The sequence below is a fragment of the Lathamus discolor genome, chromosome 4, assembly GCF_037157495.1.
Source record: "Lathamus discolor isolate bLatDis1 chromosome 4, bLatDis1.hap1, whole genome shotgun sequence".
Taxonomy (NCBI): Eukaryota; Metazoa; Chordata; class Aves; order Psittaciformes; family Psittacidae; genus Lathamus; species Lathamus discolor.
The window spans coordinates 100,206,929-100,231,686 of record NC_088887.1 but is presented as its reverse complement, the minus strand read 5'-3'; the positions used below and the strand labels follow the sequence as shown (position 1 = coordinate 100,231,686).

Here is a 24,758-nt window from a genome sequence, read left to right as displayed (position 1 = left end):
ATAACTCCTTTAACAGTTAATATAATTTGCTGGCAAAATGACACAAACTTACGGGTGTATATAATACATTATTAAAAATACTAATGCAAAAAACAAGCAGTAAAGCATTTTTACTACGTCTAACAGAATACTGTTTTTCAGGGGATGCTCTGATGGATAACAACTGCATATACGGTTTCAGAATGGGTACAGAGGTTAGGCCAAGACACAAGACCTTGTCTACAGCACTTATATATATATATATATATATATATTTTTTTTTTTTTTTTACTTTGCTGTTATGAAGGGAACATAAATATAGCCCAAAGGCAGCAGTGTTGTTTGGACGAAGTGCCCCTTCAGAAAAACAATCCAGACCTTGTCCTACATTCCTGTAGGATTCTTCTTAGTTTGATAGCCAAGAGGATCTGGCATAATTTTTCACCTTCTCAGATGGGTGCACAGAAGGTTAGTACTCCTTCTCTCACCCCTAGCTCCTTACACAGTGTTAGACAAGTTGTAGGGCACAACAATTGCCTAAAAGCTTAATAATAGTTATTACTGGAAACACTTCTCACTTCGTGGGAAGGCAAAAGCGGTACTGCAGTTCAGATGCATCTGTTTCAAGGAAGTCTTCTATAAAGTCAGACCTTAACCAAAGAAAAAGGTTCCCTGCTCCCAGTGATACTGAATGTAACCAAACGTTTTCTGAAGGTTCTTTTGGAAATACAGGAGTATCACAACAGCACATAATTCCAACTACCACAGTACCAGCAAGAATGTAACAACAGTCTTGCTGCCCAGATTTCTTGTTTTCTTCTTGTTAAAGTGACCATTTTCCATGGAAACGTCCTGCCCTAAAGTTCAAATCAATTTTCTGGGGAAGACAATTGCCCTACATTACATTATGATATGCACCATATTGTACTGGAAATATTTAAACTTGTGCATCTAAATCTTTCAGGAAAAAACTACAGCACCCTCCTTATCGATGTTGTAGATAGCAATAAAGAGGTCTGGTGTTTTACTTCTCAGCAAGGTTTTCATTCTTCCATCACCTTTCTTAGCCACTTCCCAATTATCTGCATATTACCTAAATATTTTTTCTTGTATATATCGAGGGCAGAGTGCTTCATGAAAACAAATTCCTAATGTTTCTGGCTTCTGTTCTGTGTACTTCCAACTCCCTGGAGGCATTCTACATGTGTAAGGCACCTTAGCTGTTCTGCATTTGGTGGTAAATTCCATGTTCTTAGACTCCTGTATTTCCTTCTGTAGACTTCCCATCTGTGTGTAGGGAAATTTCCATGCCCTATCAGGAAGTCAGCATGCATAAGGAGAATGGTCTTTAAAGGACTGAATTTAAAACCTGAGGTCCTGTATCTTCCACAGGTCTGCCAAGCTGCAAAAATTATGCAGTGCTACTTCCTCTTCCCTAGAAAACATATATTGTACTCAAACAAAATAAAAGACCCCATACCAAAGTGTATTCTGGGCAAAGGTTTAGGAATCTATGCACAGAATTGATACTGTGCTGATTTTTTCCATTTAGGTTTTCTCTCTCACACACTGAATTGAAGGAAATAATGAATCCTGAGATAGATACAAATGTATTCATTAAGACAGATTCAATGAAGCAATTAGGCTAATCCTTCAGGACTTTACTGTACAGATGTTGTAGTGACAACTTATTTATGTGTGCATATAGTTGTCAGCCTAAGTAGAATCACAGAATAGTTAGGGTTGGAAAGGACCTAAAGACCATCTAGTTCCAAGCCCCCTGCCAAGGGCAGGGACACCTCCCACTAAACCATGCCACCAAAGGCTCCGTCCAACCTGGCCTTGAACACCGTCAGGGACGAAGCATTCACAACTTCCTTGGGCAACCAATTCCAGTGCCTCACCACCCTCACAGTAAAGAACTTCTTCCTTATACCCAATCTAAACTTCCCCTGTTTAAGTTTTAACCCATTACCCCTTGTCCTGTCACTACAGTCCCTAATGAATAATATATCCCCAGCATCCCTATAGCCCCCCCTTCAGATACTGGAAGGCTGCTATGAGGTCTCCATGCAGCCTTCTCTTCTCCAGGCTGAACAGCCCCAACTTTCTCAGCCTGTCTTCACATGGGAGGTGCTCCAGTCCCCTGATCATCCTCGTGGCCCTCCTCTGGACTTGTTCCAACATTTCCATGTCCTTTTTATGTTGAGGACACCAGAACTGCACACAATACTCCAGGTGAGGTCACACAAGAGCAGAGCAGAGGGGCAGGATCACCTCCTTCGACCTGCTGGTCACGCTCCTTTTGATGCAGCCCAGGATATGGTTGGCTTTCTGGGCTGCGAGCTCACACTGAAGCCGGCTCATATTCTTTTTCTCATCGACCAACACCCCCAAGTCCTTCAAGTCCTTCTCCGCAGGGCAGAGGACTAAAAATTATTTTTTTTTATTTTTTAAAAAAAGTCTCCTTTCTCAGCAGCATGTTCCCTCTTTTTCAGCTTTTCCCTACTCATCATTTTAATGCCTTGCAAAAAAGGGAGAAGAAAGCTAACTGGACAATGGTTAACTCCTTCCACACCAGACCATCCAACACTTTGTAAAGAATTGAGAGAGTTGTAAAACTTTCATCAAAAGGCAAAGAAACTTCACAACACATACGGTATGTCAAGAAGAGAACTTCGATCATTTTATCATTTTTATGACACGAATTGCACAAGTATTGTGCAACAAGACTGCACAAGTATTTTAGTTAGATAATCTGAGATCCACACATTACTATTCACAATACTGCAATGACAATTTCTAAGCTTAAACATCTGTTCTTAAAGTACAGCTGCATTCAGCACTCTGGGTGTTTGGTAAAGCAAAACCCAGTATTTAAATCTATCTTGTAATGAAGTGATTTTTTTTTTTTTAATTTGCCCCAGCCCCTTTTTTTCACCTTTTACTTCTGTTATATGATGTATGTACTGCTTAACATCTGCACACTTCAGCACCAGTGGGCAGCTAGGATAGTCTGCGTCTAGCACAACTTGATCGAGTGGCTGAAACTTTCCTTGTTGCTGAAAACACAAAGGGATTATATAGCGTTATTATAATGTTAAGACACATATACACACTACACTTATATAGAAATACATATGCATTCAATGGCCATGGCATTAAAAAGGATTTAAAGAAGATCGTATTTTGAATGGTAACACATGACACAATCAGAAACTGATTACAAAGCAAGCTATAAATATGTATTTCAAACCAGTAAATACCTGAAAAATGCTGAACTCTTCAACTACTGCACTTAAAAGACCAAATTTAAAACAACACTGGGAGAAACTAATGTGAAGTACAGTGGGATTTTTTGGAAGATGACACAAGACACAGTAGTCAGTGTGTGCCAATAGCATTTTAGATCAAAACCTGTTGGATTAAATCCAGTGTCACAGCTTCCATTCAAATTTTGCTTCTCCTTCCATAAAGATAATTCTCAAAGGAGCAGGGCAGCTTCTGGAACACAGTATTAACCTTTCACCTCTGCAAAGTCAATTCCAGTTTGGCCAGAGTATGTATATAAAGTGATTTTGGCACAACTTAAATAGCCCCACACATGACAGAATCATCAAACAAATTCTGCCGTTGCCAAACAATGCATAATCATTCAGCACTGTTTGGCACAACTGGCAGCCTTCCCTTTGGAAAGATCCTTTAGCGCATCAGTACAAAGACTCAGTGAGCTCTCCATCCTTAGAGAGTGCATGGTCTCAGGAGCCAAAGCTGAAGTCATTGTACTGGTCAGCATGAAAAAAACCCACTTGGGTATACTGCTTTCACTATTCATTAATCCTCTTGCTGGACAGTCAGAGGCTTAATAAAAGTAACCATCCATTGTCAAATCACAATAAAAAACAAGCAAACCCCAAACAAACTAACAACAACAACAAAAAAGAAACAAACCCCAAACCACATCAGAAAGTATTGTAAGTTTTTTTTCTCCTGAAAAAGAAAAGGCACAATAACAATGGCAAAAAGAATATTGTAAGATGCAGAAAAAAAGCTGGAATAGACTGTTTCCTACAGGTAACTTACCTGCACAAACCTTGCTTGTGTCCCAAAACAAGACAGCCACATTTACATTGTGCAGTAGAAGAGATACTAAGCCAAGAAAACCTGCTGGATAGGAGATGGCTCTGCGCAAAAGACACATTAAGCAACCCTTCTTCACACTATCAAAACCAAAGAATGGTGCAAAGGATGATCCTAACACACCCAGTGGGTACTCTGACACCCACTAGTTCAAGCCAAGTGACTGTGCTGCATTCAAGCTTGTCCTGCACGAAGTGTCTGCAACACAATCCTCAAGATTTCCCTTTACTAAAAAACTAAAAGGCTAACTTAGGCAGGGCACAGCAGGAATGCATTTGCCCTGATTTAGGACTCAGAACAGCTCTATGGCATTTATCTGGCATCATGCCTGGCCTAGAAAACCGGAAAACCTAGAAAACAATGTACCAAGAAAGTAAAGGGCGGTAAACAATGCTTCCCAGGTACAGAAACAGCAGCAGTTGTTCTTTACTCAGGCTACCTCAACACTTTACCACATAAACAGAGGACACTTACTGCTTCCCTAATTTAGGGTTTGGTATAAAGCTTTAAGTGGATGCTGAATTCGAAGAGAGCAGAATGCCTAGAGAATGAGCTGAACTATTCCTTGTGAAATGACTTCTGATGGGCCATCCTGAAGAAGGAACAGACCACAAAAAACCAGAATATATTTGCACATCCTATACCATAAATAATTTAAAAATAATGTCAGAACAATAGGTTACTATTACAAAAGTGTAGTAGGACTTTATTTCTTCACCATATAAAAATTTTCTCTTGCATTCGCCACTTGCAGTCTAAAGCACAAAACAACAAACAACCTCATAGGAAGTGCTATTAGAGCAAAAAACTCTTAGGACACATAGAGTGAATTTACTGCCTCTATGAAAAAGAAAAAACCCAAGGATCAACATGTACATTTTATTTTATGTCCTTTTTACCACTGGCAGATTATAAGCCATAAATCAATAACTTTGTCTATGCCTTTTGATAAACTTCAGAAGTTTAAGGAGCTTTTGCCATACCCATGATAAATCCAATTAAGCCATTTATCAATTATACAACTTTTGGACACTTGAGCATCCTGTTGCTGATACAGCATCTCTACAAATACTGCTTCTGAGAAGGCAGTGTTTCCTTTTAAGTTCAAATTGCCATAGAAATGTTTCTTCTTTTTCTCCATAGCACCCAAATTCTTCTTTCTTTTTCTCTTCTTCCCCAAAATTACTCATCTACTGATGCCTAAAAAGGGCACTGGTTTGTTTTACTCTAATGACATCTCATAATTTAAAATTCAGTAGTTCTGGGATAGGCACTCACAAAAGGGCAATAGAGATTCTCTGTTTCTCTTAAAAAGGAGATGATCAGAATTTGCTGATACTGGAAGCTGACTCCTGGAATATACTTTATTGACAAAAAACACTTCATGCAAATAAAAAAGAAATTCTAGGGTGGGTATCTCTGCTTTAAATGCAAATTAAATTTCCATTATTATGGAAACCTCTCTTTGTAAAATTAACACAACTTCTGCAGAAGATGAAGACAGAAATAATGTTTTCTCCTAAGAATTCCAGTGAAAAAATAAAGCAGGCTTACCTCCTTGTCTGCCTTTATGAGGTAGTAAAGTATCAGAAATAAGGGGTCCATCGGTGTAACAAACAGCAGGCGCCCATCTAAGTGACAGATATGTAAGAGTAAGCTTAGTACCAAAAAGCTTAATATATTAATTTTTCTTTTTTAATGTTTTTCAGGAGTGTGGACAAGAAGAAGAGATTTTGTTGGGTTTTTTTAGTATTTCAGTATTTTAATAAATGGTCAGGAAAACAGTCTTTGTGATTTTACACTAAAAGTTCTCAACCCTGCCAAACCGAACAACAAGCTCCACTACAGGTCTGCTGGCTTCAAGCACTCTTAGTTTTGCCTTTTTCTTGACTATACTAAAACCAGCAAAATTGAAGGTGCCCTCTATTGGGAGATTTGGGTGTAACAGAAACTTGGTTTTAGATGCCAGGTATATACAGTATACTCCACCTCAAACACTGGGCAAGGCAACACTGTGCTGGCTGAAAAGGTAGGCAGGGCAAGAAAGAATTTCAAGAGCTAGTTAAGTTAGATATGCCTCTCATCTGTATGGGGAGAATCTGCATGCAATCTCCTAACAGAACAAAATAAACTTAAATAAATCAGAAAATATGGCTCAGTATGTTGTATTCAAAGTTACACAAAAGGAAGAAGTTGGTTTCCCACTGAAACAGACACCTCGGCCCATCTGGACCTCATTGTAGGCCAATGGCTTAGCCAGGCTTTTTGTATAATTGTAGATAATTGGAAACAATGTAACATCAAGGAAATTCACTAATAAGACCAAATAATTGATGACAATTTGACATTAATTAGCAAACCAAAAGCAAGTAAATGTAATTTTTCTTTTGTTTTAAATCACATGATTAAGATAATTAAAGAAAAGTGCATTATCTTGCAATAGCCCTAAAACTAACAAAAGATGCGGTAGGAAGAACACGGTCTGGACAAAGCTAACACCTGCATTGCTAACATGATGCACTGCATGAGGCAAAGCAAGCATTAGGCAAAACAAGCATCAGGACTACTTACAGAAACACCAGTCACTTTCTCAAAGCTTTCATTTAAATGCTTTCCACTGTACCTTTAGGAAGAGGTATTTTTATTTGTTCTGAAGAGTTCGGACTCACTATAGGTGTACAAAGACCTCTGGCCTCTGCACATAAGACAATTTGCAAACAGTCAGGTTTTTTGTGTAGTTCTTCCCCTGACTGTTTCAGAGATGCAGCAGCTTGACATTCACGAACAATTTCCCCCTCCCTGTATGTTTTAAAGAAAACTCTGGTGATGATTCCCTAAGGCAACTGTTTCCCAAGGGCCAAAACAGAGGTTAGAAAGGGAGGGGGAGAATACAATGTGGACATAATTTGGAGCAGGGAGCAGACCTGGTCTTTTGGCTCACACCCAGATGGAGCAAGGAAAAGCTCACAGACATACCGCTTGCATTGCTATATGCGCCTGCAGAGGATGTTTAAAAGTTAACACACGCTTTGGGATATTACGGTTAAAGAACGCATATGTCTGGTGGGGTTGCTTTTATTTATTACTAAAAATGGTTCTAGTTAAAAAGGATAAAATAAATATACTTTCGTCTCCTGAATTAATATTTATTACTTGGTCTATGGACATGCCATCAGGGAAACACTACTGAAATAACATCCTTACTGATAAAGGATTGCTAAAGCTGTCACAAACAGTTACACAAGTTTCCTCCACATTTTCAGAAAAGCAAGGTAGGATCAGAGAATGACTAGGATGTTATAAAAGAGCTTACTTCAGACCAAACACTGACATGGCACCTTTAAACAGCAAACCTATCTTGAGACACCAGCACTCACACAGGGGACTACAGAAGTAACTAAAAGAAAGCAAGACCATACATTCCAATGCTTGGAGCTCTAACACACCACTCAGAGCTACGGCCCCCCAGCCCTTCCCCCCCCCCCCCCCCCCCCCCCCGTAGGATAACACGTATTTTACTTACGGAGAAGACTTTCTGGTGTGATTGACAAGGCAAGCTAAGTATTTTATGGCACTTCAGTTTAAATATAATTGAATGACCTCCCCTCCGCCCCAAAGACAAATGAACATCTGTCTAATTGAGGCTGCCAAAGGCAGCCTTTTAAAGAGAGACCACAAAGCTCCCAGCCCTGGTTAAATCCAGATGGCAAATGAGTGTGTCAGAAGGTGGGGATGTGATGCAGCATGCCCCAAACAACTCGGAAAAACACCTGTAAATTTACTAGAAGAGAGAGGAAAGGCCTTTGTATGAACATTAGTTACAGTTGGGAGAAGGATACATTATATTTCTCACCTTGTTGAACAGTCTGACCTATAAACCAGGAACGATTTTCCTCATGAAAAGCTTTAACTTCAAACAGCTGCTGTGCACCACTATTGAATAAGTAAAGGGTTGCTTCCCCTGTTGAAAAGAAATCTGGTTTGTGTTTGTAAGCTTTCACAAAAATCAAAAGAATACCCAGTATGTCTGAAGAATGTGCCTTATATACATACAGACACTCAAACATACACACATTCTACATAAACTCACTACAAAGAAAGCTCAGACAAAGAAAACTATTATATACAGATGTTCATTTACTAGCTTTATAAACCAAACTGAATTTGAATCAATAAATAAGATGTGCGAATAGTTCATCTTACAAAACAAGGCCTTTGATCCAAACACAAATCAAAATCACTCAAGAAATCAGCTTTTGTCTCTGTACTGAAGGGGAAAGGTGGAAAACAAGAAAATACTTGCTCCTTCCATTATGTTTGTCTTCAAGATATCAGGCTCTAGGCTAGGGGAACAAAAGCCTCAAACATTAAAGTGGCAATTTTACATCTATTTTTTGTGTGCATCAAAATGGACTGCAAATGGCTCAGTATAGGTAGACAAATAAGGTGAACTAGGAAGCTAAAAAGTTGCTTCAAAATGCCCATCAGAATCTTGATACTTTGGAAAGCAAAGCTTTATTTTAGGCCACCCTATAGCACAGCTCTGCCATTTCACATTAGTGCTGGGTTATAATAAAAAGGGTGACAAATATGTTGTGAACAGGATTGTGTTTTCCATATTTAAACCAGAAAGCTGCCAGAACTACAGAAGGGGCCACTGAAATTTGGTCAGCTGCATCTGTGGCTGGACTGGTCCTGCCTTGGTTGCCAATCCAACTTCAAGAACAACTGCAACATGGCAGTCCTGCTCAAAACACATAAATTGCAAAGCTGCACTGACTTGCTGGCTCTAAAATGTCTCAGTGTAAGCCCCTGCAAGCTGACGCCAGCACTGCTGTTCTCAGTCTGCAGAGATCCCTAAGGGTGGAGGCATGTCAGCTAAATTGGGCAAACACATTCCTTCCCCAAAATGACTGATAATGCTTTTTTCCCCCTTTATCCGAAAGACTGACCAGATGTTTAACCTCACCTAAGGAGATAATTTTAGTTCTCTTTTTCTTTTAGTTCTCTCTTTCTTTCAGTTCTAATTTTTCTTTTGGGGAGGAGAGAAGTGAAAACTAGATAAGAGGGGGAGCACAGATTTCAATCATTACCACATGCTTCTCAGCAAGGGTCTACACCATAGTTTGATCAGTACCAGACATCAAACTGCTCACAGAAGAGCTCACTAAACAACTTAAGACTCCTACCAGTGAGCATGCTAGCCAAATGCAGTGATGAGCTACAAAATTTTAGGAAAGGGACTAATATTGCCTAACTTCAGCTTCTTAATTTACTTTCTTTCGTTAAAAGGACAGTCACCAGTCACCACAGGTTCCCAGCAGTGTCATTAGACAGAAACTCCAGAGGATGGAGAAAAAACAGCTTTGAGAATGAGCAGCTTTGCTCATAACTTTACCACTTCAGTGAGTTGCCTAAGTTTTGTGGTATTGTTATTTCCTTTCTTTTAGTTCAGCACTTTTAAAAATGCATCTTGTGGTACTTCTGAACTGCAAGCTAAACCCGAGTTTATAGTCTTTGTTGGGGATAAAAATATAGTCCTTTTTACCTGTCTAAAAAAAGGACCATGCATACTTTTATTTAATAAAGTGGTTCACATGAATTCTACTGTGCCAAGTTCTTCAGTGTGCATTTATACAATATCTGGCATCAACAACTCATCTGTTAGACACACATGTAAGGAAAATACATTAATAGGGTGTTCTCAGTCCTTCCATTTTCAGACCCTATACTTATAATGGTCTACATAACTGAAAGGTTTTGCAGGTCTATAAATAAGCTCCTGTAAATTCTAAAGGAACACACCCAGACAATTATACTTTAGGTTTTCCCCAGAAACCTTTCCCAAGATCTCTGATTCCACAAGGTAAATAGATTTCTTCTTCCACAGAGAAAAGCAAATTAATATCCATGGTTTTAAAAACATAGCAGATTAGAGCCAATATAACACGGCAGGTGGAAAATATCTGTGGCTACATATTCCCACTGCAAATCTAAGCATTCAAAAAGCAGGTATCACGATGAATAAATGAGTTCACATTTTATATCTATTGTTTTCAATTATTTTCCCCTTTCAAGAACAAGTAGCAGTTACTATACTGAAACATTAATATGTACCTGAAGACTTTAGTTAAACATATATAAATAGAAGCAGTTAATTTCAAAACAAAACCATACAACTTAAGTCTACAGAAAACAAATGAGCCTATGAAAAGGAAAAAAACCAAACAACATGAAATGTGGTTTTCAAACAAAGTATTTTAACCCTAACAAAGGCTTACTGCAAGTTTCTGTTGCAATCCCTCATACTCCAATTATTACATTATTCAGTAATAACGAATCCTTGACAAAAAGAACAATTTGTCTAGCAGAAAATAGCTGAGGGATGGTAGCGTCATTATATTGCCTGCATTTGCTGGTCTTTCCAATGTATTTTGAATTCAAAGTGTCTCATCATTTACTAACAAGAAAAGAGACACCACCACTTGGACCAGGGCAAGAAGAAAATTTGATTTTAAAATGAAAAGACTCAAAAACTTGGTAAGTATAACTGAATCAGCTCTTGTAACTCTGCCTATTTACTTTATAGCATAAGATGAATGCCATGAAGCCTAGATTTGGATTAAAAAAAAGCCTAGGCTTAACACCTAACACTGTAAGCTCCCCAAAACTAATGAACTTAAAAACAGAACTTACATTACACCTCTTTGTTTGTGCTGCCAATATTCCTGATGAATAAACAGTTCAACCAGTTGAAATTATAAAAGAAATCCTAAATGTTTGCATAGCATTAACTATCTGGCATCGCCTGCAGCGTTTTTTGTGTGTAAGACTTATACTATCATCATTATTTCAGTTTGCAAAATATGAACCTTTTGGTGGTGGAGGGAATGAAGCAGAACATTAACAGGCTCATGTCACAATTGCAAAACTTGCCTGTGCTTGGATTGCGCAGCTTTGTAAACAAAGGTTCACTGTCAGGTGTCTCAGGAAAGTCAGTAGCAGCCTCTGTAGGGGGAGAGGAAAGAGTTGTGACCTTGTAAATGAAGAAGTATTTCACATTCTGCCATGCTTCTCCAAGGCATTCAGAATCAACTGGACTGACACTTTTTGAAAACTCATGTATTTTCTGCCTGAAAGTTATAAGCTTCAGCCCAAATTCATCTTACCTGATCAAGACACCTAAATTATAATTCCAGACTTCCTGGCCCTCTCTATCTGCCACAGGAAAGATATGCACCTGGGGATGATCTAGATTTTGAAAACCATTTCCCCCTAGAGAGCCTCAGGCAAGAGAGGCCCTAAGTTTGATATTTCAGTTAAGTGAGAGGAACTGATATGTTGCCCTGTTTAGTCACAAAGACAATGAGAAGGCTTTAGTAAGTTAGGCCAAGCACAGCATGGACACTAAAGAGTTAAAAGTGCAAAAGGTAAAATATTCATGGGAAGAAACAGTGGTCTTCTAAAGCTTTCAAGAAGCCCAATTATGCAGGAATATGGGTCAGAAATTGTCTGAGTGGTTGTTACTAAACATGCACACTTGTTTATCTGTTATATATAATCTTGAAAAATAAAGAGTGCATTTAACTCCCTCCAGAGGAAAAAGAAGCTGAGGGAATACAGCACCTCTGGCTTAAGCCTCTGACAGATGCTCTCCTTTCTGTGTCTTTAAGCAAAAAAACCTCCCCAAAACAAACAACAACAAAAACCCCCCACAAAAAAATCCCTAAAAAACAGATAAAAAACACAACCACGAAGTATTCTTTCCCTGTGAAAATAAAAAAAATAAATATAAACTAGAAAGGAAACAGCTCCCACAAGGATGCCGAGTCAAGTCTGAGAAAACATCTATAAGGATCCCCAGTTAATTATACTCTGTCCAAGTTCTCTTTTAGGGGAATTCTAACTTATATTTATGAAAACAACTTCCCACATCTGAATGAAGAGCAACATGACAGCATCATCCTTCTTAGCTTGCATGCTGCCAGTTCTGTCCCAGTTCCCCTCATATACGCATTCATCAGAGCAAGGAAAATTACTAAAGCATTTCACATACATAACCGGTATTCAGACCCCAGAGAATGGACTGACAGAGATCAGACTGATATTCGCTGCTGAGGAAAGCAGAGAGGGGCAGCTGAGGCGAGCTGCACAACTATTCACAAGGGAGGCCACTGGAAGGAACAGAAGTGCCACATCGTCGTCCTTCACCTTTCAATAGCATCCAGGAGGTTTGTGGAGAGGGAGATAGCACAGTTCTTGTCTATGGAAAACAGGGAAGTAGGAACCTCAAGTACACCAAAAATAGGTGTCCTCCACTCTGGCTGAAAGCCTTTCCCCAACACACTTGGAAAGGGCAGGTGGACTTCTCACAGGCTGTTCACTGGCACCTCTGTGGCAAAAAAAAATTAAAGCCCTAAATAACCCCCATCTTTCTACATCCACTCCTGGTTATTCAGTCGTGCCACAAACAGAAATCGCCCAGATAAAGACATAAGCAGGGCTTAAAAAGCAAGTGTGCTTTGTGATAAAGTGTTGAAGGATAATAGTTCTCAGAGAGATTTGGAGAATTTACAGTCATTTTCTTCCCCCAGATTTTTAGCGGAGTCTTCACGTGGCTTGAAAAAGTGCTTTAAAAAGTTTCAATATCAGTTGAGGGGTTTTAATGGAAAAAGTCCGTATTTGCTAACCAGACTTGCTTCATATGCTGATACATAAACACACACGGTTGTCAAGCTACATTTGCCCTGGTAAAGGCGAACTTCAAATTTCCAGAGCTGTGTATATTTCAATTCTTGACCACAGTTTAACATTAGTTTATTTTTTGTTACATTTTAAAACACCGCAGTGATTAATGACAGTGAAAGAAACACACTGCATGTGCTTACTTTGATGTGTTTCACATGAACATGTTAAAATATACACACTAAATGTGAGTTTCAAAATTTAAAACAAAATGCAAAACAAAAATCCCCAAAGGAACTTTTAGCGCTCACTTGCTCTGCTTTCTCCATGCACAGATTTATGAACATTGGGAATGAGTCCAGCTGAGCCCTAAGTTGCATCTTCTATAACGCGAACAATTAAGTAGACAATCCTTCCTAATGTAGCTGTTCTTAACAAAGTTCACATCTTCAGCTGATCTGTTCCTAACTTTCTAGGAACACACTGGATTCATCCCTCCCGCTAAACCTGGGAGACACCTGAACACAAGGAGCACTCAGTGTAACAAACCCAATGGATACAGTGTCCCATCTCTTCCTCATCAATCCTCCGTCTTCCCAGCCCAGACAACTGTACTCCAGCACCACGCCCTGCCCCATACTAGCCCAGCCTCAGTACCTTCTGCTCTGCCCCTTTGTATACCCAGCCTGGCCCTGCAGCTGCCTTGGCTCGGCCAGTAGCAATTCCCCACATGAAGAGGAGCACAGCTATGCTCATTTAGTTCTTTGGTCCTCCCCAAGCTCCATGGAGTTCATCACTGTACAGAGGACAGCAGTGACCATACCTTAATGAAAAGTCTGAGTTGCAGCTTTCAGTCCCAGCATCTCCTGCTGACAAGATCATAGCAAATGTCACATTCTCCACAAAACGCCCTTTACCAGAAGGGGAACACACACAAGAAGTGGACAAAGGCAAAAGTGGTCTCTTTGAATTTCTTTCACCTTCGCTTTCCTCAAAATGTAGGCAATACCTCACTACATTTCCAGGACCATCTGAAGTATATTTTTGTTACAGATTGGCTCTACTAGATGTCAAGCTGGCAGATAAAGAGAGGAAACTGGGAGAATACCTGCTTGGAAAACTGCATGCAATATTAACATGGCCTTAAGGGCAAAAAAGGCCCTAATTATCTGAATTGAAACACTTCATGACTAGGAAAAAGCTGCACAAGGGATTTTTGAAGTCAGGTGTCCACACCTAACTTGTGTGTGCTCTGGCCTTTAGCCAGGAAAGGTAACTGGATTTCTTTAATATTTATCATTAACATTTATCAGTCCCTGTATTTGGGCATGGATCTCTCCTAGCTAAGTAAATACAGACTTCTTAAAAAGCAGTACTGTAGCAGTTTTCTAGCAAAACTAAGAGTTAAACTACCCAGTGTCTTGCAGCTTACAGCTGCAGGTTACATACAGCGAGTACAGGTCAGCATAGTAACAGATGTGCCAGTATGGTATGCTATTATCCTAGGAAAACATTCACTACAAGGATACAAAAACTGACACAGGGGTACAGAGAGGCTCAATTAATTCTGTCCGAAGGAAGCATCTCAATTTGCAAGCCACCCTCTAAACTGCCAGGGAAGACAGTTGACAGGTACTTCCAGGGGGCACCCGAACCCACCTAAATCCTAAGCCCACCTGTATCATCCACTGCAAGTACATGCCTCTATCTCCATTGAACTTACTCACACCTCCAGCAAGACAGAATGAATCCAGATATAGTACCACTGTGGCTGTACAGAAGAGGAAGTTCTGAGGACAATTAAATGCCAACACTGGCCTGATAAGTATGTCTACTTGCTTAAGTCTACTGTTCATTTACTGTTAACCGAATCATACAAAGTCCATCTAAAAATGTAGGTGATACATCCATCAGTTGTATTAGACTCTACAGACAGAACCTCAGAATCCTGAAACTGAGCAAAAGAGACTATAAAAGCTTAAACAGAGCCTTCCATTACAGAAAAGGAGAAAAGCCTATCGTATTTCGTGGAGGTCAGACATACAACCAGGCAAATTCTATAAAATATATAAACAGAACAAAGTGAAAATGAACCAGCTGTCAAAGGATTTCTGGCAATAACTAATTCCACTAAGGATAGATATGAGGCACTAATGAATCTGGCTATTTAAAAAAAAAAATGTTAGCCGGTACAGCAATATGAATAAATTGGAAAAGAACATAAAAACTCCCACTAAGATCTATGAAACTGTTACGGATGATGCAAAGACTATTCACGTGTTTTGGTGTTTTTTTTCTGGGGGGTTTGGTTTGGGTTTTTTTTTTTTTTTAATTGCTTATAGAATACTATATATAACAGACTAATATCAAGTTATATGGAATTCTCATGCAAAAAGCTGTCAGCCAAGCAAGCAAAAAGGCTGTAAATATCTGTCAATTGCGTAAGAGGAAAAAACCCTCTGAGAGCACAAATTTCCCTACCACCATCGCCCTGCAAAAAACAGGATTATTTAAAAGTCTGGAAATATAAAGTTAAGATTTCATTTAAAAACAGATATTAAACCATACGTCACCTACACAAGACTTTTCCATTCCCTTCTTAACTTCCAACCATGCACGAAAGGTTTGTCAGACAGAGACATTATGATGGAGCCCACTAAATGGACATTTTATGGAAGACCTAAACTCTGTAGCCTAAGGGTAAGATATGCTAAATCAAATAATCATTTTATTTAGGCTCTTTTTAGAATCAGTCAACCCTGAAGTAAATGGTTTTAACTCAGTGCCTGTGTCCTCTGTCCTGTAGCATGCCCTGAAAAGAGTTCAGTGAAAATTAATAAATCCAGTACTTTGTAGCACCCAAACTTTTGAAAACTTTTGTAAGCTAAAAGGTTATTAACTATAAGCATAGTGAATGAATTCAAGTATGCACCGACTGAGGGTACTGTTTCATGAATGGCTTCAAACGACCAAAGATCACAGGTCATTCAAAAGCTCAGTCCGGAGGTCCCAGCCTCTGTTCACTCCCCTGTTGTACATCGCTGCTCCTTTCTTTCCATTAAACGTAGCAATCTCATGGCCACATAGCAAGTCAGCTCAGTTCACTGATCCATCTGAGAAATAACCAGTCACAAAAAAAAAAAAAAAAAGGATTGATTTTCACCAAGGTCAGTAAGCTCTTCTCACTCACCATAGGGTTACATGCCAAGTGCAAGCTACTACACCTGGGTCGGAGTAATCCCAGGCACAGCTACATGTTCGGCAGAGAAGAGATTCAGAGCAGCCCTGCGGAGAAGGACTTTGGGGTGCTGGTCGATGAGAAAATGAGCATGAGTCAGCAGTGTGCGCTCACAGCCCAGAAAGCCAACCGTATCCTGGGCTGCATCAAAAGGAGCGTGACCAGCAGGTTGAGGAGGTGATCCTGCCCCTCTACTCTGCTCTCGTGAGACCTCACCTGGAGTATTGTGTGCAGTTCTGGTGTCCTCAACATCAAAAGGACATGGAACTGCTGGAACAAGTCCAGAGGAGGGCCACGAGGATGATCAGGGGACTGGAGTGCCTCCCGTATGAAGACAGGCTGAGGAAGTTGGGGCTGTTCAGCCTGGAGAAGAGAAGGCTGCGTGGAGACCTCACAGCAGCCTTCCAGTATCTGAAGCGGGCCTATAGGGATGCTGGGGAGGGACTCTTCATTAGGTACTGTAGTGACAGGACAAGGGGTAATGGGTTAAAACTTAAACAGGGGAGGTTTAGATTGGATATAAGGAAGAAATTATTTACTGTTAGGGTGGTGAGACACTGGAATGGGTTGCCCAGGGAGGTTGTGAATGCTCCATCCCTGGTGGTGTTCAAGGCCAGGTTGGACGAAGCCTTCCGTGGCATGGTTTAGTGTAAGGTGTCCCTGCCCATGGCAGGGGAGTTGCAACTAGATGATCTTAAGGTCCTTTCCAACCCTAACTATTCAACGATTCTATGATCATTGGAACAAAACAACAGAACCCATGGCAGAAGCAGATGGCATAGAATGTAACTTGCTGTGTATGTGACACTGGGGTCTTTGACCAGTGTAAGCTAATTAGAAAACTAGACTGTATGCGACTTTACAGAGGTAACAAATCAAGAGATGAACCACAAGACTACATTGTTACTTCCTTGGCTCACAATACTCTCAAGGGGATACTCTCAGGTACACTGCTGGATTTACCTCTGCAAACAGCCTTGTTTTGCAGATGCTTATATGTAAGATATGGCTTTGCACCTGCAAACACTTGATTTTTGTCAATACCTTCTTAGTTGTTATGCAGTTATGTAAACTTCATGTTACCTGACCACCTTATCCTCTCCTTGACCATATATATTACTAGCTTCAGTAAGAGGACTTTTGCCATGCCTGCTGTAAAATAGACTGGTTATCAGATAGACTGGTAATCCCAGCATTTAGTATCTGGTACCCTAAGGAAGTAACATGTAATGTGACATACTTTATACCCCTTAAAGTCTTTCTGGCTCCCATTTCACCTGAAAATCCTATAATAAAACATAATGATAAGTTAGTACTGAAAATGACATTGTTTTCTATCTTGAGCGAAACTTCACATGGAAATGCTACTAAATGGTTTAAAAGGTCCTTTGCTCCAGTAACTGCTATACAATACAGCTAAATATTAAGGATTCTGCCTGAGAGCATCTTTCGGCTTCCCCTTATGCTGGCATAGTCCACTCCTTAGGCCAAAAAACATGTTCATGGACTCAGTGGCAACAATGGACCATACTAATTCATCTGTTACTGAAATCTCGATGCTAGGCAGAACATGTAGGACTTTGAGCTTAATAAAGGAGAGATCAGTCTTGAGAAGTTCAAGAACAGGTTATCACTTGGAAGAATAAAAACTTCAGACTTCCCTTCTCAATATTTATAGGGTCAACACTGGTGCAGATGTATTACTGCCTGAATCAGACCTATTCCCAGAGAGGCCTAAATTGGCATAAATTGGTCTCTTCCAAGCCAGATGGCAGAAAGCAGAAGTAGGAGATGGTGTTACACATTAAAACATCTCTTTTCAGTTATTTTATTTGCTATGCTTCCTTCTGGCTCCTTAGTTTGCCAGTTATATCTGCTTCATACACAGCTGAGCTCAGTATGCCTTTTAAGAGATGACATACAAGAAATGGTGCAAATTACCTACAGGCAAAAGGCTTTGTTCAGGAGATGCAAATGCCCGTTTAGGGGGAGGTTAAGCAAAAAAATGCCCACAGAGTCCTAACTTCTGAAAGAAGCATATTCACATTCACCTTATTAAAAAGACACAAAAACATGTGCACATATTTTATATAGTATTTCTAATATTTTAAGTCAGCTATTAAAACATATATGTATTTGTTTATTGTAAACATTATTTCCAAGTTCTTTATCTAATTCATTCTGGAAGTATTAATGTTCAAGTATCTTGCTCAATTTTGACATTCTTACAACTCTGAGACAAACTCCCTAATAGTCCAGCAGTGTGGTCTCTTTTGTAGCAGATGACCTGAACTGGCTTTTAAATGCTAACTAAAAGCATGTATCAAAGCTTTAAGGGCAAGGTATGAGAATGGAAAGAAAAAGATACAAAACCTGCCTAATTTTAAAGCAAAATACTTTCACGCATTAGGTATTCCACTACTTCTTTTGCTATGACATCTTCTCTCAATATGACCCAAAATTTTCAAGTCAAATGTTTCCACTATTGTTCCACAGAGACAAAAGTTCCTTAATCTCATCTGAGAGAACAAAGGATTAATGTGTGCTGATGCCCTATGGTTTGGCATCACAGTCCATTTATTTCTCCCTCCATCTGACTTTTGGCACACATGAGATTTGTTCAAACAACTTGCCAAGTCTAATGTGAAACTGCTCCTTTTATTTTTAAATAAGTAATTCCTAAAAATAATAGGATTGTTAATTTCCTTCCCCCCTTGCAATCCTTCCAGTGGTACTCATATGGCAGTTCCCATAAAACAATAAAAAAGCTAATCAATTTACTGTTGAAGAAAACAGCAGACTGAAAATATGTAGTAAACTAAACTTGCCTAGTTCACAAAAATAAAGGCTGAAAATAATTTTCAGCTTGCAGCTAACTTCTACTTCTTTTCCTAATAAAGACAAACTCCGGACAAATTAAATACAGCAGTCTTAACTTCAGGTGTAGAGTGGAACACCAGGCTTAGAAAAGTGCCTTCAATTCCTGACCTCTTTGCTAAAACCAGTGAAGGATATAAATAATTTCAGTTTTGACGTAACACCTATCCCTGAGAAAGTGTACTGAAAAGAGACTGCCCTTCACACCCACCCTGTTAAGCAGCTTGTGTCATTTTGGTTACTATTCACAAGACCAGTTTGAAGCCACTATGTAAGAATGTGTGTTTGTTATACAGATCCCAGGTAGGATCTAAGTCACACAGAGCAACTTTATCTAAGCATCCGAGGGTCTTTCAAAGCTCTGCCTTTAGAACCCTACAATTAAGTGGGGTATTTCTGTCTAGAAAATAGTGTTTCTTATTTTCAGAGAAAATATTAAAAATGGTAGTTCCATGGGCCCAGCTCACAAAGCAAGTACACATTTCCTATATGAACATAAAAAAAATAAACCTCATTGGTTCAGGTAGCAGGATTTAAAAAAAAATGTACGTGAATACTCCAGAAACACAGACAGAATCTCCTCTAGTAAAGCACAAAGCACACCATCAGCATTCTTCTAGCTGTGAGATGGCCAGGTTTTAATCCTCAGGAGCTACCTTGCTTCCCTTCTACCTGTTCAGTAGCCAGACCAATACAACAGGAAGCCTGTACAGGAAGCTCTACATCCTCAAGGATAAAGGGGGCTTGAATACATGGGTAATATAACACTCCTGATTATCCAACTACTACAAGAAACGCAGAAAAGCACAATCTGGAAAATCAGTCGTCCATCAATGAAGTCAATGTGGGTCTTTCAGGACCTGTTAGCCCTTTGGTGTCTCTGTACCATGATTCCTCCAGAACTCCAGATTTGGGAGGTCTTCTTAACCATCGACATCAACTACCCTGCATAAAGCAAGTTCAGATCCCGGTTCCCAGCCAAGCTAATAAAATCCCCTGGAACGTGAACCACAGCACAGAAACACCCAAGTGGGTCTGCACAGAGCCAGCTTGGGTCCATCAGGACTTATTAGTTCAGACACTGTCTGAAAGCAGCTGCACTGCAAAGCTGGTCCTGGAAATAGCAGAGATGTGTTAACATGGCACAGCGCTTGAACTAATAAACTGTTAGTGCTGAGCTGAGCCTGCTCTAGGCCAAATCTGGTGCCTGTATATCCACAGCATAGTTAATCTGCAACTGGAGAAACTGCCCAAAGAATTGACTCTGTTTCAAGCCCAGCACGCACAGCTCTACTCCTACCCATACATCCAAGTTTTCAGTCCTCATCACCTCCCTCCATATGACCAACCACTCCATCTACCCTCTTCCTGTTTGTTCATCATTTTCTCTTTTGATTACTCACATTCATTTCTCAACTTTCCTCTAAATGTCCATGATAAGGCTGCACAATCCTGCCTCCATGGAAAAAAATAAATAACAGCAGAAACAACATCACTGGAGCTCTCACCAGGACAAGGGCAGGCTATTATTCCTAAAGATAAAAAATGCTACCTCACCTAGACGCAGTTTACCAGCCAGCCCAGATATGACTGTCTGAGGCTCTCTTTTCCTCTTCCTACTCAGACTTCCCTTGTGTGACTCTCACATGACAAAAAGCCTGAGTGCTTCAGTGCGGTGAAGGGCTGGGGGGAGCAAAGATTGTCACAGGGCTGCTGGTAAGAATGGCGAACGAGGAAAGAATGCCACAGGAGAGAATGCAAGGACTGATGGAAATGAAGCACAGGGTGACTGGCCTGCTGACTGAACATCAACTCTGCTCCCCAGCTCAGGTAACTCTGCTCACCCTTCCCACCTCCACCCACCTCTATAATCCACAAAAAATACCTAAGGATCTGTGCTGTGTGTAGCTCTGTCCTATGATGGTATGAGATGGACACTAACAAAGTTTTACAGTACCAGAAATGTAATGATAGAGTTAATCACTTGAAACAGAAAATGACAGTCTGAATCTCCAGAACAGTTCAAGAGGGCTGAGATAACATATATCATTCATAAAACAACCACTCCAGCTGCACTACTCCTCTAGCCATACCATGTCTTCCACAAAGAACTAGGCAGTTCTACCTGACTGAGAAGATTCCTTGTTTCTAAGCTGTTTCCAGAACACTAAAATAAATGAAAGAATTACAAAATCAGAAAGAAAATTGAAATTTAACTCCTCTGTCATCACATGTGCTCTAAACAGCAAGCAGCAATTTACTGACTATTCAATATAACAAAGTGTATAAATGTATACTGAAACAAGGAAATGAGTAATAATTTTATAACCTTCAATACTAAATCAAACAAGCATACTCTGCTCACTTTCTATGGCAACTAGAAAATGAAATCTGCCTGCTTGGTTTTAGCAGCTGTGTTTCAGACATCAATCCCATGTTGTCAGTTGCTGAAGTCCAAAAAAGAAAGAAACTCATCCTTCTCTTGCATGTGCTTTTTATAGTTCTGTTTCTACATTCACATAACCAACAAAACCACAGTCAGAGACTTATGCAAAATCAGCAAAAAACAATATAACAACTAAGGAATCAGAGCAACACATGCATCACGGTTCAGAAGACCAGCCATAATTCTGCCTTGTTCTAGGAAGCTACTGTTAAACCCCTAGCAATCTTAATGATTGAAAACTACTGATACTTCAGAAAGCAAGTTGCGGTTCTCATTGTTTTACTTCTATACTTGTAACAGATCACATTCTTCTCCATACTAAGACATTGAGGCTCTTCGTAGAAGTAGTTACCTATAAGGGCATGTAGTGACATGACAAGGGGGAATGACTTTAAACTGCAAGAGGGTAAACTATAGATTAGGTATCAGGAAAAAATTCTTCACTATGAGGGTGCTGAGATACTGGAACTGGTTGCCCAAAGCCGTGGATGCTCCATCCCTGAAAGTGCTCAAGGCCAGATTGGATGGGGCTTTAAGCAACCTGGTCTAGTGGATGGTGTCCCTGCCCATGCTATGACCTCCACTTATACAGAAACTTTTAAGATATCACATGCAAAGAGAGATGGATGGCATATATCCAAGTGGAGATGCTATTAGGTTGTGCAGGATGGTACCAATTATTAACCTTAAAAGCTGTTTTAGGAGGCAGACTACCCAGGTGAGTAGTTAAAACAAACCTAAGCTCTTGAAACCAAGACCTTAAAACGTATCTTTATTACATGAGAGGTTTTGGAGCTTCTTGCATACTATTAAAACACACCTTGCTCCTTCTTCCCACTATGCACAGGATAACAGCCACAGGTACAAGAAGATAAACAGGCCACTGACACCCAGAAAGTGTTGGTAGACTTATTAACAAATGGTATTAAATTCACATCCAGAACCAGATCTTGCAATTATTTACACCAGATATTTTTATGTATGTATGTGGCATAATGCTATGCAGTTTTATGAATATATGGATTGCCATATGAATAAAATTTAACATAAAGAGCATTTTTTACTATAAATCCAACTGCATCCATCTTCATTCACAAAAGTAATCAGATCTTCCTACCACAAATTCTGTTAAATGGCCAATGAAGAACTTGTGTGATCCATTCAACAAAGCAAAGAAATGCAAAATTCTGGAAAGTGTCAGACACGAACTTTTAAAATAATCTCTTTTCTGCAAAAAGTTAAACCCAAACGAAAATCATTAAATCTATTTCATTCCAGCAGTCCTATTTATACGACGGGCAAGTTTCATCAGCCTTGGAGTTCTGAAATTACCAGCCACAGAATTTTTTTAAAATCACTACGTGCTCAGAGGTTCTACTAAGGCTAATAAACTTTCTTACAGGTCTGGAGCACTATATAAATTTTGTGAGAGCTGTCCTGGCATAATTTGTAATACAAACTGTCTGGCTTCATGAAAGTTACAAGCTCTGGCTCCAATCCTGCAAATACTTACTGAAGAATTTAACTTACTGCACAGAACTGACTACTCATGCATAAGTTAAGTGTATTTGTAAATATTTGTACAGTATGGACATCTGTTGGCACAGCCAATCATCTGATACAAGATACGCCTTTAAATACTAGTCTGCAGGAGTCAATATTAAAAAAAGGAATCCCTCACATTTAAATTCCTTCTTTAGGCATTAAGCATATCAAAATCCAAAGGGTGGATTGAAAAGTTAAAACCAGAGGAAGGGTGGAATCAGTGAAACATAACAATTGGTTCTGTTTATCATGTAACTAGAGAGGACTGGTTTCCTATGGATACATGTCTCATGACTGAGCTCTTGCATGTTTTCAAACTTTCCTGAACTAAGCTTTTGCTGAGTTCATACCTTTCCCTGAGAGGTGCTATTTATAACACTTCTCACATCATCACAGACATTTTCACAAAGCTCATAAAATTACTTCAAAGAGTTCCTCCTTTTTATCAGGTTTGGTTAAAACTCAAACGTTTTGGGTGGGGTAAGAAACAGGCACAATACAAAGATGACCCACATATAACTGGAAGTTGCACTTCTTTCAGAAATGAAACTAAAAAAAGTACTTATGAAATGCCTCCTAGTGCCTTGGAGCTTGAGCACATCCTGTTTCAGTCATCCTCTTTAACACAAAAAACTTGTGATCTGTGAATTTAAATTTTAAACGTGAAAAAAAAGGCACAAATAAAAGGGAAAAGGCATCTTCCTAGTTATTCAGCACAAAGTGAGGGAAAGTACACCTACATCGTGCTTAAAGCCCTGTGTATACTGCATCTGCAGAACTGCCATGTGGAAGTCTCCTTTAGACTATAGAGAGGAAGAGCTGAGGAGAGCTCACTCTGGCTTAGGGCTTACAGTTTCCAAGGAACTTGTTTTAAAGCTGAGGCTTAGGGCATTAAACCATTTCCTTCCAAAAAAAAGTAGGAAAGGGCAAAGGGGACGGAGGCAAAGTGGGCTACCACAGCAGGTTGATGAGGGTGAGGCTCCACCAGGGACCTCACTGACGAGACCTCTCTTCTGCACCTCCTCTCCCCGGGGCTCACAACACTGTTCGCGAACCAGGACAGAGCTGGCCTGCGGAAAAAACTAATGACACACAGAAATAAACCGCAGGGATGCACTGAGGGAAGCAGGGTCCATAGAGAGAACAAGGCAGGTATACTCTGTAGGGCCTTGTGTAAGGGCTGTCTCCAAACGTCCTAACCACTGTAGGGCTGGGGCTGGCTGCACGCAGCAGCTCAAGAGACCTGCCCCATCCCTCGGAGAGACGCACCGGTCACCCGGCCGAGAGACCGCCCGGCCCCGCCGCGATGCGGTACAGACGAGCACGGCCGGGTCCCGCCTCGGGGCCGCGCTGCGTTACCTGGTGCAATGAGCACCCACTGGCCAGGGTGCGCGCCCGCGGGACGCTGCTTCGCGCCGTGCATGCTCCGCTAACCGCGACCGCGCCGCCGCTCGCGCCCCAACATGGCGCCCGGGGCGGGGCCGCACAGGCCATGAGGGGAGAGGCGGGGAGAGGCGAGAAGAGGCGCCGCACACTACCGTCTGCCCGGGGCCCTGCTTCCCGCAGTCTCTTGCGTGGCGGCGGGCGGCACCACGCCGGGGGCGGGAGAGAAGTGCGGGCGGCAGCAGGGCACTGAGATGCGGGCGATTCACTGTTTCGTCCTCTGTCGTCTCCCCCTCCCACGCGGAGAGAATGGTACAAGCCATTGCGGGCAGTACAGAGAGCGGCAAAGCTTCTCCTCATCCCTCGGGCGGTTGGGCGAGCGGAGCGGGGGGCGGAGGGGTTGCGGAGCCGTTTTCCGCTCCTCTCTTCCGAGGAGCGTACAGGTAGTGGGGCTGCTTTACCATA

At 40.6% G+C, this 24,758-nt stretch overlaps 1 protein-coding gene across 3 annotated transcripts in view; it reads right to left on the bottom strand.

Moving 5' to 3' along the window:
• The window catches only part of RNASEH2B (ribonuclease H2 subunit B), a 47,349-nt gene extending 22,960 nt beyond the window's left edge, over positions 1-24,389 (bottom strand). For all 3 annotated transcript variants that reach the window (XR_010612422.1, XM_065678296.1, XM_065678295.1), the window contains exons 1-5: positions 24,270-24,389; positions 11,056-11,127; positions 7,973-8,080; positions 5,674-5,750; positions 2,921-3,041 (exon numbers count right to left, since the gene is read on the bottom strand). Coding sequence is in view for 2 of the 3 variants with exons in the window: in XM_065678296.1 (XP_065534368.1) it covers positions 2,921-3,041; positions 5,674-5,750; positions 7,973-8,080; positions 11,056-11,127; positions 24,270-24,333 (442 nt within the window). In the remaining variant the exon portion in view is untranslated. The remainder of the gene's footprint in view (positions 1-2,920; positions 3,042-5,673; positions 5,751-7,972; positions 8,081-11,055; positions 11,128-24,269) is intronic.
• Positions 24,390-24,758: the final 369 nt, after the last annotated feature.